General features: G+C 36.2%; 2 protein-coding genes across 4 annotated transcripts; one reads left to right on the plus strand and one right to left on the minus strand.

Moving 5' to 3' along the window:
* Positions 1 to 208: 208 nt before the first annotated feature.
* On the plus strand, positions 209 to 7,517 carry LOC126826676 (ciliogenesis and planar polarity effector 2). 3 transcript variants are annotated; one of them, XM_050555670.1, is made up of 6 exons: positions 209 to 268; positions 1,061 to 1,213; positions 2,675 to 2,827; positions 3,398 to 3,522; positions 6,252 to 6,388; positions 6,923 to 7,517. In XM_050555670.1, the coding sequence occupies exons 2-6, from the start codon at positions 1,105 to 1,107 to the stop codon at positions 7,140 to 7,142; spliced, it is 744 nt and encodes a 247-aa protein (XP_050411627.1). In that variant the 5' UTR covers positions 209 to 268; positions 1,061 to 1,104; the 3' UTR covers positions 7,143 to 7,517. The 3 variants fall into 3 exon arrangements, with proteins under 3 accessions (XP_050411627.1, XP_050411626.1, XP_050411625.1); XM_050555669.2 differs by having other exon boundaries at positions 242 to 374; XM_050555668.2 differs by lacking the exon at positions 209 to 268 and adding an exon at positions 415 to 656.
* Positions 7,518 to 7,917: 400 nt separating this feature from the next.
* Positions 7,918 to 14,218, minus strand: LOC126826677 (PCNA-associated factor). The gene is made up of 4 exons (XM_050555671.2): positions 14,068 to 14,218; positions 11,788 to 11,862; positions 8,979 to 9,135; positions 7,918 to 8,369 (listed from the first exon to the last, which is right to left on the minus strand). Exons 1-4 carry the CDS (start codon positions 14,114 to 14,116, stop codon positions 8,339 to 8,341), a joined length of 312 nt encoding a protein of 103 aa, XP_050411628.1. The 5' UTR covers positions 14,117 to 14,218; the 3' UTR covers positions 7,918 to 8,338.
* Between the last annotated feature and the right edge of the window lie 106 nt (positions 14,219 to 14,324).

Below are 14,324 nucleotides of genomic sequence, written 5' to 3' on the forward strand. Positions count from 1 at the left end.
GACACGGACTTGGTAAAAAATAGTTGGAAAATTTCTTCTAATATTGAACTCTCCTTGAGAAATATTCGTCTACGACTAAAGAATTATATCAAATGATAATTTCTGCCTTGAAATCTTAAACGATGATGACGTTTTTTTAAAGTAATATTGGTAAAAAGTTGTATGGAATCCAAGTCTTTATATTGAACTAAGTGGGTAAAGGCAAAATTTCAACACGTAATTTTTGACGACACGAAATAATCACAATCTGTGGACACGATAGGCGGTGGTCAGTTAATTATTAGTTATACCCTGTACTGTAGTGCAGCTCGTTTAAATTTGTTGGAGTTACTATCATGCATTTATAAAAGATAGATACATGCACTGACCTAATGGTAAGTGCAGGAGGACCGCACTACATCCATAACAAGGCAAACTGCATAGACATTGCAATGCCAGAAATAACAATAATTTGAACAAAATATCAAATCAAAGTTCTTGCTTAGTCTAATCAATTCTTGCATAGCCAAAAGGTTACAATTATGAGATAAAAATGACTAGACCTCTTTTGAGATGGGCATTATGGTACATAAATATTTGGGTCTGCTGAAGACAAAAAATTAAGCTGTTAATTAAGGATTGATCTGATGGTGTTCCACAGTCGAGACATACCGGTAGTATGTATACAGTATAGTCATAGTGGGCTTTCGTAAGCCAAACTTTAAACTAACATTCCACTTTATTTTTCGAAACAAAGCATCTTGTTTATAAAGCTTTTCCCATCACATGAGATCATATATACTTTATTTTGAGCTAAATGAAAGAGGTTTGACTTTTTTAAAGTGTGATTTAACATGGATCGATGCAGGGAGGGGTTGAGCAATTCAGAAATTAAAAGCAGACCGTTGTTTGGCGCAGAATGATAGTGATTCTGTATATATATTGCCGACCTCAGAAGACATTTTCAGAATGTTTTCAACTGAGTTGCTGATTAGGCTACCTTATAAGCCTTACTGATAGCCCACCCTTTTTGGCAAATGTTTGTCAACTACCAATTTTATGAGTATATTTCTGTTTTCAGGAGATGAATGAGAGATAAGTAAATAGACTAGAAGAGACCGTAAAATGTTAAGTCCAGGTTCTCTGTTACAAACAGAATGGTATAAAACTAGAGAAGGTCAAGATATGCTGGCTCCGTTATTCCATAGAGATGGTTTTAGCAGGAAAACATTTGGTATGAATTATGATGCAAGAAAGTTTTTCTAATGTGAAGCTCATATATCTACATGTGGTACTGGTAGTTCATTCCAGATACCCCAATTCATTTTTAAAAAATTATATTGATATGTTCACTTGACGATCGATATCAGCTATATATTTAAAATATTTGATGACTTATTTTCTTGACTTTAGTAAACACTTACAATTTATTATAGCAGTACTGTAAGTTAAATTGTTCTCTTAGCCTAACTGTTCCTAATGTCACAATCAATTAAGTTATTAATTACTAAGTTGCATCTGTATTTGATAACCATGATATAATCTAATCAAGGCCCAACATTCCAGACTAAAGGTAAACACACTTTATACCATACACACTAAAATATAAAAATAGTTTCACTTTTCAACTTTTTTACGTTTTATTGTGTATGGTTTAACATTAATAATATTGATCTATCCTGCCTAACATAAGTTATGTTCATTTAAAATGCACATTTCTTTATACCAGTAATTGATTTCATGCCTCCATCTTTAATTATGGATGTCCAGGTGTGAGTTTGACCCATTTTCATCCACAAACATCGAGACCAATACGAAAATGAAATGAAAATGGGTTTAGCGTCCTACTGTTCTGCTTCGACTGGGCTAGTGAAGATGGGCATACGCGATACAGCGTGCTATAAAGGAAATTTTGCCCAGGCAGCGGCACTATTACCTACTCTTATATCGAATTCCAACTGCCAAGGGATCTTTTATGTGCACGCCAATGTATGCATCGGACCTCGGTTTTTCGTGCTATCCAAACGACTAAACAGCTGTCCTTGTCAGACCCTCCATCCTGCACCACTGACAAAGGGAAACCACGTCGGAAAATCATGCTGAACTTTCAGGCCAATGCAGAGATAGAACACGGGACCTCTATGAAGGAAATTTTGCCCAGGCAGCGGCACTATTACCTACTCTTATATCGAATTCCAACTGCCAAGGGATCTTTTATGTGCACGCCAATGTATGCATCGGACCTCGGTTTTTCATGCCATCCGAACGACTAAACAGCTGTCCTTGTCAGACCCTCCATCCTGCACCACTGACAAAGGGAAACCACGTCGGAAAATCACTCTGAACTTTCGGGGCCAATGCAGAGATAGAACACGTGACCTCCAGGCTAGCATGCCAGCGTCTTACCCACTTAGCCACTATGGCTCCCCGAGACCAATACTGTTTCCAGCTGAAGTTTTCTATTTTAAAATCCTGGCACATAACAATTGCATCTTTAACCAATATGATATTAACAGATCTTAGTTTTATTTCATTTTGTGTATTTAATTCAAGTTTATTAAGAAGACCAAGCCACCCACCCAAAAGATCTTTGTTTGAATTTATTTTTGTGTGTTAAATTCAGGTTTATGAGAAAGACTCAAGTTGTCCACCCATTAAGGTTTTTTTTTTATTTCATTTTGTGTATTTAATTCAGGTTTATTAGAAAGGCCAAGTTATCCCCCCAGTAATCCACCAGAAGAAGTTACATATAAATTATTTATGGTTGGTAAATCAAGTGTTGGTAAGACAAGCACTGTCTGTAAACTAGGTGGTTATTCCATTCCAACAACACACAGTGAAACACCAGGTTAGTAGAAGGACAGATGGGAATGGTTTCGGTGTAAACATGTATTATGCACTGTTTGTAGGGATATGTCATAACATATATGGAGAGTAAAATGTGAAAAGGGTGAATGTTGCACACTGTGACACTGAAAACTATTTATGGAATAACAATTACTGGTTAATTAACATGCAACATTTTGACAATGATACCATGGATTTGAGCTTTTCTTTTAAATAACCGGGGCATTAAGGGAAGTTGAACTAAGTATCAATATCTGAGTTGGGATTGGGGTAGTAGGTGTGGTATCTACTATATATGGTAGTCAATTATTTGAGACCCAGTTTCAGGCCCTAGAAGGGGTATCGGCAGACCACCATATCTATACTCATTTCTTTCTACCTTGTTCAACTAACCCAAAGGCAAGGAGCTGCGGAAATGTGGCGATTAATACTTGCCACAAATGCAATTGTAACAGGAAATCTTATAGTCTGGTTCTGGCAGAGATAAATGAATAAAGCGAACCCATGTACTAATAATAATAAAAAATGCATCAAGGGGAATAACTCTGTCCATGTTTATTATATTTTACAGGTGTGCAGGTATCAACTGTTTACTGGCCAACTAGAATAACTCAACTTAATAAAGTATTCTTATTTAAACTTCAACTTTGGGATGCTGGTGAAAACTCACTCAAAAAATTTGATCATATTTTAAGTGTAAGTAGACCTACCGTTATATATTAGACGCTCTGCAGTATGCTATTGTGGTAGCTCATGGTCAGTGTACCACATGCCCAAACTGTTTTGACAGTAGCTGCAGACGTAGTGTATGCTTGCTCTTTATTGAATAATACCTCATATCACTTACCATTTGGTTCATCTGTGGGGTTTTGAATAATGTTGTCGTGCAGTAAGCTTATCGATCCCAAAGTATTCAATTAACATTTGAACTTAATATTCACTGTGTATTGTTATGTTCTGCCTAGTGGGTTCATGGATAAAAAGACTTGTTACTTTTGAAAATACTGGGTTTCTCTCAGTAAATCAAATTTTTGAAATACAAGTCATACAATGACCTGTTTAATGGTGAGTGGACATTAAACCCCATTTCAATCTAATTGACATAGATTACAATTTTGTTCTGCTTATTTATTTTTTCACACAACATTGTAATCTAACTATCATTTTTATACGCCCACATGGAAATGTGGTCGTATATTGCCGTCGCTCCCGTCCGTCTGTCGGTCCGTCCCTCGTTTACAATTTCTTGCAAACACTCTACAGACTACATTTATCATCTGATTGTTTTGAAATTGATATATGTTGTTTGCATTAGTGAGATGAAGAAGCCTATTTAATTTCAATAACTTCCGTTAATTTCATCTAGAGTTATGGCCCTTGTTTCACTTTGTTGCACCTTGTGAACGCTCTAACGACAAAAGTTATCAACCGATCTGTATGAAATTTATATGCATCATTTAAATTAGTAAAACAAAGAAGCCTATTGAATTTCAGCAATTTCCGTTAATTACATCTAGAGTTATGTCCCTTTTTTCACTTTGTTGAATCTTGTGAACGCTCTAATGACAACAGTTATCATCCGATCTGTTTGAAATTGATATGCATCATTTTAAAGTAGTGAAACGAAGAAGCCTATTGAATTTGAGCATTTTTCGTTAATTACGCCGTGAGTTATGGCCCTTGTTTCACTTTGTTGTACCTTGTGAATGCTCTAACGACAAAGTTATTATCCGATCTGTATGAAATTTATATGCATCATTTAGATTAGTAAAAGAAAGAAACCAATTGAATTTCAGCAATTTCCGTTAATTACATCTAGATTTATGGCCCTTGTTTCACTTTGTTGCTTCTTGTGAACGCTCTAACAACAAAAGTTATCAACCGATCTGTATGAAATTTATATGCATCATTTAAATTAGTAAAACAAAGACACCTATTGAATTTCAGCAATATCCGTTAATTACATCTAGAGTTATGGCCCTTGTTTCACTTTGTTGAATCTTGTGAACGCTCTAATGACAACAGTTATCATCCGATCTGTTTGAAATTGATATGCACCATTTAAATTAGTGAAACGAAGAATCCTATTGAATTTCAGCAATTTCCTTTAATTACGCTCTGAGTTATGGCCCTTGTTTCACTTTGTTGTACCTTGTTTATGCTCTAACGACAAAAGTTATTATCCGATCTGTATGAAATTTATATGCATCATTTAGATTAGTAAAACAAAGAAGCTTATTGAATTTCAGCAATTTCCGTTAATTACATCTAGAGTTATGGCCCTTGTTTCACTTTTTTGAATGTTTTGAACGCTCTAATGACAACAGTTATCAACCGATCTGTTTGAAATTGATATGCATCATTTAAATTAGTGCTACGAAGATGCCTATTAAATTTCAACAATTTCCGTTAATTACACCATGAGTAATGGCCCTTTTTTCAGTTTGTTGTACCTTGTGAATGCTTTAACGACAAAAGTTATTATCCGATCTGTATGAAATTTATAGGTATCGTTTAAATTAGTAAAACGAACAAGCCTATTGAGTTTCAGCAAATTTCCGTTAATTACATCTAGAGTTATGGCCCTTGTTTCACCTTGTTGAATCTTGTGAACGATTGAACGACAAAAGTTATCATCCAATCTTTATGAAATTCATATGCTTCATTTAAATTAGTGAAATGATGAAGCCTATTGAATGTCAGCAATTTCTTTCAATTACTTCTAGAGTTATGACCCTTGTTTTACTTTGTTGAACCTTGTGAATGTTCGAACGACAAAAGTTATCATCCGATCTGTATGAAATTGATATGTATTATTTGGATTAGTAAAACGAAAAAATCTGTCGAATTTCAACAATTTCTGTAGATTACTTTCAGAGTTACAGCCCTTGTTTTAGTTTTTAGAACCTTGTGAACCCTTAAACGACGAAAATTATAATGTCATCTGTATGAAATTGTCTATTAAATGCCCCCTAATTACCTGCAAAAGAACAAATATACGACAACTCTTGTCGACCGCTCGGACGATTTAGCTGCTGTGGGCGTATGTTTAGTTGCCTGGCAACCTATCTTACTTTCTGTCATAAAGGTGTTCTGCCAGGAGGATTAATATATGTGCCAGACAATTGTATTTCAAATAATTATAATTCCCAAATCACTCCGAAACCAATATAGGCTTTCCAATATTTCACCACAAGACTCACCCCTTTATAATACCAATATAGACAGTTTAATGTCAAAAGTTTATGTCATCTGAATGCCTTCTTCAAACAAAATATGTTAAATGTTTATAGTACAACATAAAAAAAGAGAACACACAATTAACATGTGAGTTTAAGCACATTGGACCCCAATATAAGTTTTTCAGTCATAATTTCTATTGTGTCAAGCAAAACAATGTGTAATCGTGGATCTTTTTTTTTCAGTCGTGTACAGACAAGACAGATGGTATTTTATTCCTTTTCTCATTTATAGATAAAGGAAGTTTTGAAGAATTACCTCAGTTTCTAACTAAACTCACTAATCCTGGTGATAATTTATGTAAAATAGTCTTAGGTACTAAGTATCCTTTATAATAAATGCAGCAGTTTAAAACAACAGAGTTTCACACATTTCTTATGTAAAAATGCATTCCCACGGAAGTATTTATAGGGTAGTCATTTAGAGACACATAATCTAATTAGAAAAAATACCCTGAAATACACACATGGGGTACACACAGGACAAAAATGTAAGGGTATCACAAACAAGCAGGCTGTCTGCTCGCGTGGCATAGGGTGCACTTGGTAATAATGTGTTGATCGAATTGCTAGCCATTGTGAGAGCAATGAAAGACTTTAAGCGTACAACAAATACAAGTTAAAATTGATCCTCCATTCAGTCATGTAACCTAACAAACATGGCTGCTTAAAATATATTTTTACGGCTCGGGGTAGTTCATTGCAATTAAAATGTTTTGAAAGGGATTTGAAGCAAACGTTTGATAGATCCTTTAGTGTTTTAGTTGAAATATATCATGGGAAGGCATCTATAAGTTTTGATTGAATCAAAGTATTGAATATTTTTCAGAAATTAAACGACCTTAACATGTATTTAGATTTGATCAACATGCTCATAGTGAAGTAACACAACGAGACATCCGTGACTTTGAGAGCACATGGAACATTCCAATTCTCCGCATTAAAAATGTGCCCCATTATAATCAAACTGAAGCTGAGAATGAAGTGTCTGAGTTAGTGCCCATATTAAATACAATATGTGAACATTTGTGGTACAGAGATATTGTCACTGCACAACAAGAAAAGGCATACTTTTAAAGTATAGACTTGTTTATAGTTAATTATTTTTGTGTTCGATTGAAGCTGTTCTGTTTTATATTCAGCTTCTGTTAATTACAATTCTGGTCAGATTTTGAAACAGGATTTACTATTATGAAGAAGGATGTAGATCTCCAAGTTTACTTGAATGTTACTAAAGAAGGGACCAGTCAATGAAGATGTGTCCGGGACTTCCATCGCAAGGAAATATGAGATGTGTTGGATGTCCAGGATAAGCAACACAATCAACAGAAGTAATTATTAACAGCACGATTTGTTATTCATTTTTACACCATAGCCCTCTTTTACATATTTTGTACTTGAACTATGTATAGCTATACTGTCATTAATTATATATATTATTTACCATGTCAATTTCATTTTATAAATACCAGACCTAATTATGTATTCATTAGAGTTCCCCACTCCTCTCTTTCTTTACCATCATATATACCAGTTATTGTTTTGTATTTTTGGAATTACATGAAGTTCTCCCTCCACTGACTTGGGGAACTTTCTCTGCCGACACCAGGATCAAACCTGTGACTTTCTGGTTATCGAGCCAGCACATTACTGAGACACTCAAAGGTATATGTGGAATTCAGTGCAATGTTAGTGTTATATATTATTATACAAATTTTCAGTTACATGTGAGTTTTGGGCCAAATGCCTTAAATGAACAAAATTCATTTCCATTTAGAATCCTTTCTTGGTTTTCAATTTCTATATACACTCGTTATGCATATGAATTTCACCAGAAAATCAGATATTTAAAAAATTGCAAATTCCTTTATTGACAATGATAATAATATGCTATGATAATGATATAAAAATTCAGTTTGTTTTATATTATATACAACATGACATCAAGTTAATTATTATTTTATGAATAAAACAATAAATTCATTGAAACAAAAAAAAAATGTAAACCCTTCATTTTTAAAAATAGCTTATTTATCATTTAATGACAAAAAAGAAAATCCAGAAATGAACACACATTCGTTGCCAATAGTTCCATTTAACCCTCCATCCCGATATCACCAATGTATCATTTACTAAAGAGTTCCTGAATACAAGAGATCAAAGACCTATACATGTAGATGCTGCAGACTCCCAAAAAAACACTAGCACAATACAGATGCAGATTTGTACACAGTTAATGAGTTTGATTGAATTGAATGATTTCACTTGATCGTTCAACTTTTATCTCCAGATGCACCTGACCCACTGAAAAACAAAATTATAAATTTAAATATACGCTTAAAGAATTTCTAATTTAAAGATAGCTTACAAAAGTTTTGACTCCAAAAAAAAAATGGCAAGAGAACAATATGCTTGGGGATATTTGTACACTGGATCACAGAAAGAAGACAAATCAAGCAGTTTAAATTGATAATCTGATTTGTGTTTTAAGAAATGAAATGAACTGAAATGGGGTTTAACGTCCTACTCCTATGCTGAGCTAATGAAGACGGGCATATGCCATACAGTGTGCTATGAGGGAAATTTTGCCCGGGCAGCGGCACTATCACCTACTCTTATATCAAATTCCAACTGCCAAGGGATCTTTTACGTGCATTTCAATGTATACACGGGACCATGATTTTTTGTCTAATCCGAAAGACTAGACAGCTGTCCTTGTCAGACCCTCCATCCAGCATCACTGACAATGGGGAACCACGCCAGAAAATCTGGATGAACTTTCTCGGCCAATGCAGGATCGAACATCCGACCTCCAGGCTAGCGAGCCAGCGTCTTACCCACGTTATTCCCGATTTGTGGTTTAAGACCAGTGCAAAATCAAAATTGAAAGCTTATGCATCAAATAATACCTACCCAGCAACTGGTTCGTCTTCAATATCTTCACTAGTAATGGTTGCAGGTGCTGAGTTTTCTTTGTCTTTTTTACCATTTATGAAGAAATTTGTGATGCCTTTCTGCCATTGAGGTGTTGGTCGGGGACAGACAGGATTGCCACCACCATATTTGTTACCTACAAATTAAATGTTTTCCAATACAATTAAAATCTGTGCGAACCAAACGGTCAAATGTATATGCAATAATCAACTACACATGCATGTAACTCTAGCGTTAAAGAATTTTGATTTACTCCACATTAATGAACAAAGATATATTTCTTGGAAACTGGTTCTGTCTACCCTTACAAGGTCAGAGGTTATTATAATGAACTTAATGTTTTGTACTACAGATTAAACAATACTGGTTGTTCTTTGGGATGAGACACCAGTCACACCCACTCGGCAAACCTCGGGAGATTCCGGTACCCTACATCTAACCTCGGCTGTATGATCTTAATTGATATGTACCTACGCCCATACATTTGCGATGCGACTACCGGTTTACTTTAACAGGAAAACGTGCCGCTTTTACAAAAAAGTCCCAAAATGGCGTCTTTTGTCGAGTGTATATAACTAAACGAGCAGAGATATTGTCTCAAGGCTGCTGGTTTGATATAATTCCCTGGTAATTCCCCAAACCCAATGCCAAACTTGACGTTTGTTGATATAATATACTCCCCACAGAAATCTGCATGGGCGCAGCCATTTTTCATCCGGGGCCTTTGAAATAGTTCCAATATGGCGGAATTTGTCATACAGTCGAGATTAGATGCAGAGAATCTGTCGAGGTTTGCCGAATGCAGTCACACCACCATGGAATGCCAATAGACAGCTTCACTTCCAGTCTGTCCTGGTTAGCCACTAGGATAACTAATATTTATAGTTCATTATGTGCTACCTATAATTTTATCACTTGCATTTTCTAGTATAAGATTTTACATGATGTTACATAAACCTAGCCTAGCAGTCACCTAGTTGATCTGCAATATGACAAGATTATTTTCCATTGAAACGATGTGAAGTTCAAAGGCTTCTTAAGCCAAGGCATAATGTATGCTAACAAAGAGGAAATTAAAAGCCTAAGAATGCTTCTGCGGGTTCCCAAAAAAGAGATTGTGTCCCTGTTTTTTTTATTTTAGGTAGAATTTAATCATCATATACTATTCAAAAAAAGTAGGGGATATTTGATTTTTAAGTGTTATTAAAGTCACCTAATGAAACTGACGAAGAAACAAATGACAAAATGAAATGAAGTTCACATTCATCGATTTATTCCAAATGATCGTTAGACTAAGTAAGGCACAGACTGACCATTATAAGGGTAAAATGATACCCGGGGTCAAACAGCAAAGTTACCACAGCATCACAACCAAGTCAGTAACGGGTAAATCCTCCTCTGTTTGCCAAACAAGCATTGATCCGACGTGGCATACTCCTAATGAGACGTCTAAGGTCATTTTGGTCCAGATTGTCCCATTCCTGTTGCAACGCAGCAGCAAGTTCTTGGACATTGGCAGGACGTTGTTGACGTTGCCGTAACCTCTGTCCAAGCATGTCCCAGACATGCTCGATGGGGGAGAGGTCGGGACTCAGTGCTGGCCAAGGTAATGTGGTGATGTTCTGTTGTTGGAGGTAACCTGTAACGATCCTGGCCCTGTGACATCTTGCGTTGTCATCCTGGAAGATGAAACGGCGGCCATGACGTCGTGCGAACGGCACAACATGGACTGCCAAGATGTTGTCCCGGTAGTACTGGCCTGTAACACGCCCTGCAACAACATGTAAAGCCGTTCTTCCAGCAACAGTGATGCCTCCCCACACCATAACAGAACCACCCCCAAATCGATCATGTCTGATGACGTTAACGTATTGGAAGCGCTCGTTTCGACGACGCCACACCCTCCTACGTCTGTCCAAAAAATCAACAGTGAACCTTGACTCATCTGAAAACATCACATTGCTCCAGCGTCGATTATCCCAGTGTTGACGATCCCTACACCAACGACGTCTTGCCTGAATGTGATGATCTCTCAAACAAGGGATCACGCGAGGACGTCGGGCGCGAAGGTGACCCCTATGCAGTCGATTCCGAATCGTCTGGCCACTCACTCTCACACCAGTGTCTGTTTGAAGACGAGCGCTGATCTGATTTGCTGTGATGACACGATTTCTCAAGGCCAAGGTACGGATAAATCGATCCTGGGCTTGAGTTGTCGCCCTTGGTCGACCTGAGCGTGGTCTGTCCTGTACAGATTGTGTATCACGGTATCTGGACCATAGCCTGCTTATGACAGACTGAGAAACATTCATCGTCCGCGCCACAACCGCCTGTGTTGTGCCGATCTGTAGCATGCCAAGGGCACGTAACCTTTCATTTTGGGTAAGCCGACGCATATCAAAATTTGTTTTCTGGTCACTAAAACAATTAAACTGATGTTTCCACCCTGGAATTCAATGCCACAATGACTGTAACATTCAAAGTCAGAGTCGTGCAAATCTTGGGTTGGACCCCCATGATGATCCCAAGCATCACCTGCATTCCATGCGGTAGCTATTGGTGCGTTTGGGCGTCACATGTAGCTGGAAATGTTTCTTCTGTTAGGTTCTATAGTGACTTTTTTCGTAGTCATTTGCATATTTTAGTATTATGCCCCCAAAATCAAATATCCCCTACTTTTTTTGAATAGTATATTTGAAAGCAAACTGAATGTCTCTAGTTAAAAGTATTTTATAAAAGTCTCCTTGTTCCGAACTTTACAGAAAAGAAAAAAAATAGGTATATTTACCTGAAGGAGAAGAGCCATCTGCTGCTGTTGATGTACTGCTGCCTAATGCTTTTCTTGGAGCCCTTGCTGCTACAGCTGTAAAAGAAAACAATCTTTTGTGAAATTGATGTGAGGTTTGGTTTTCTGTTTTAAGTCGATGTTCAAATTACATGTCATTGCAATTTAATCTACTGATACTAGACCTTTCTATCCTTTCTATGCTTGTCTAGGTTAAAGGAGGCAAGCCGCAAACTCAATATCATCCACAGTCTTTGACATTGCAAACACGACTTATTGGTCCATTTAAATCAACATTGATGTATCTTACTGGTAGTATCTTACCGTGAAAAGATGGGCTTCTGATAATCAATATTTAAAGTAGCTAAGTCTCTAACTCAATATCATCCAAAATCTTCAACATTGAAAACACGATTTATTTGTCAAATTAAATCAACATTCATGTTGTGATCTTACCAGAAAAAGATGGGCTTTTGATATCCAATATTTAAGACAAAATAAACATTTTACCATTGGTACACGAATCGTGTACCATAATGCGCTTCAGCCCCAGTTGTAACAAGAGACTCGAGGGACGAGGCTAGACACATTGCACCAAATCAAACGGCGTATGTTGACTGGAATAACCAGACCCTAGAAATTTGCACTCGCTTGAGACGGCTGGCTTATTTCGCCGAACATAGATGATTTGAAATTGGAGTAAAAACGGAAACCATTGAATGTTAATCAGTTTAAATTCATTCATATTACAGTATTATATGCGTTGTTACCCACTTTTGTCAATTTCTAGGTCCCAAATGTTAGCGATTTAGCTCCTTTAAGACGAAATGGAAATTTTAAAATTGGCACACGACTTGCATGTCAGAATGCTTTCGAGTGCCATTTGTAATGAAGCAACGATGAACAGGGCTAAACATATCCCAAAAAAGAATACTACCGGTGTAGACAGGAATAACCAGACATCAAAGACTCTTTGAGTATTTCGCTGAACATAACTGATACAGTAAAAACAGAAATTGATTGTAAATCTGTTTATACATTCAGATTACAGTACCAGTAAATTATTATTATGCTTTACAATCCATTTCTATCTAACTGCCAAAGAATAGGAAACTAGCTTCTTTAATTACAAATCTGGGATAACATGTACGGATAAATATCAGTAACAATAAATGTAAATGAAAAGTCATGTGTGCAAATTCTGTACAAAATCCATAAATTCAGTACCAAACCATCTTAGCTAACCTAGTGAAAACATTTCATTGAGAAACTTGGCAGAACAACTTCAAAATCTGGCCTAGAAGTAGAACAACAAGACCAACTATATTGAAAAGATAATCCTGAACAATTCCAATTTAAATTTGGCTTAATTAAACCTTCTAAACCATTTCTGGTTCCATATGTTACATGTATTTTTTTTTTTTTTTTTTTGTGAAATCTCATAAATTGGATGGTAAAAACGATTTTATGCACATTAATTGATTATGCAAGTTGGTGTTTGCAGCACAGATAACTGAAAATTTGGAATGTTCAAGAAAACAAAGTACCGGTTAACTACATTTACTGGTACTAGTGGTACTATTTATTAAAGGCTTTTTTATTGACTTGCCAAATCGATTTGAATTTAGTGGAGATGTCATGTGACAGTATAATAGTTGATTTCAAAGTACTTTGGCGAGTTCGTTAAATGCTCAGATTAGCTGTAAACATTTGTTGTGGCTGGACACAGTTGAAAAAAACATGTGATCACCCGATCAAATCGCTCTGTGAAGTAATTTGGCGATTTGATGTAATCGCTTCGGAAATCGGTGTCGATAAATTCGTTGATTATTAGGGTAGGCTAACCAATTTGAATTAGATGGACGTTAAAGATGAAAATTTGATTGAATGCAAATCACCTTGGCTAATCAGTGGTCGATAAAAACGCATATAGTGTAGTACTAGTAGTAGTTGCAGTTATCAAATTTTGCGTTGAAATTTGACAGTTGAGTTAAAAGGCATATATTATTATTTATATAGATCGATGTTGATGTTGTTCAAGTTATTTTTGTGACAGCTTCGAGTTTGAGATTTGTGTCGACAGGTTCATTTAAATCATCTTGTCCATCAAAATCAGTTAAATATGTTAATAATGTTATATCAGTACTAGAAGTGGCTCTTTCTCATCCCCGGACATGAAACAAGTTGAACAACTTTTGGAGTGGAGAGGTCCAAAAAAACATTAATATATCTCGAATGAATAATATAAATTTGTTCTAATATGACTGTGGTTAAATTTTATACCTTTCCTGGTGGCTGATCCACCACCGCAATCTGCTTTAGTTCGAACCATTTTGAGGTAGTTTTATTCAGATTAACTTGGGTTAGTTTGGCTTCTCTGTTTACCCGCCTTCTTCAATGAATGGATTTCCCGCGATAATTATAACTTCCGGGTCGCTAGTCTCTATCATCCAGACAAATATTCTCCGTACGTTGAAGACTAGGGGGTTTAGGGTGACCGAGACTACCGGGTCGCTGGTTATTTTCGACTTGATCAAACA

The sequence above is a fragment of the Patella vulgata genome, chromosome 7 (genome assembly GCF_932274485.2).
Source record: "Patella vulgata chromosome 7, xgPatVulg1.2, whole genome shotgun sequence".
In the NCBI taxonomy this organism is placed as follows: domain Eukaryota; kingdom Metazoa; phylum Mollusca; class Gastropoda; family Patellidae; genus Patella; species Patella vulgata.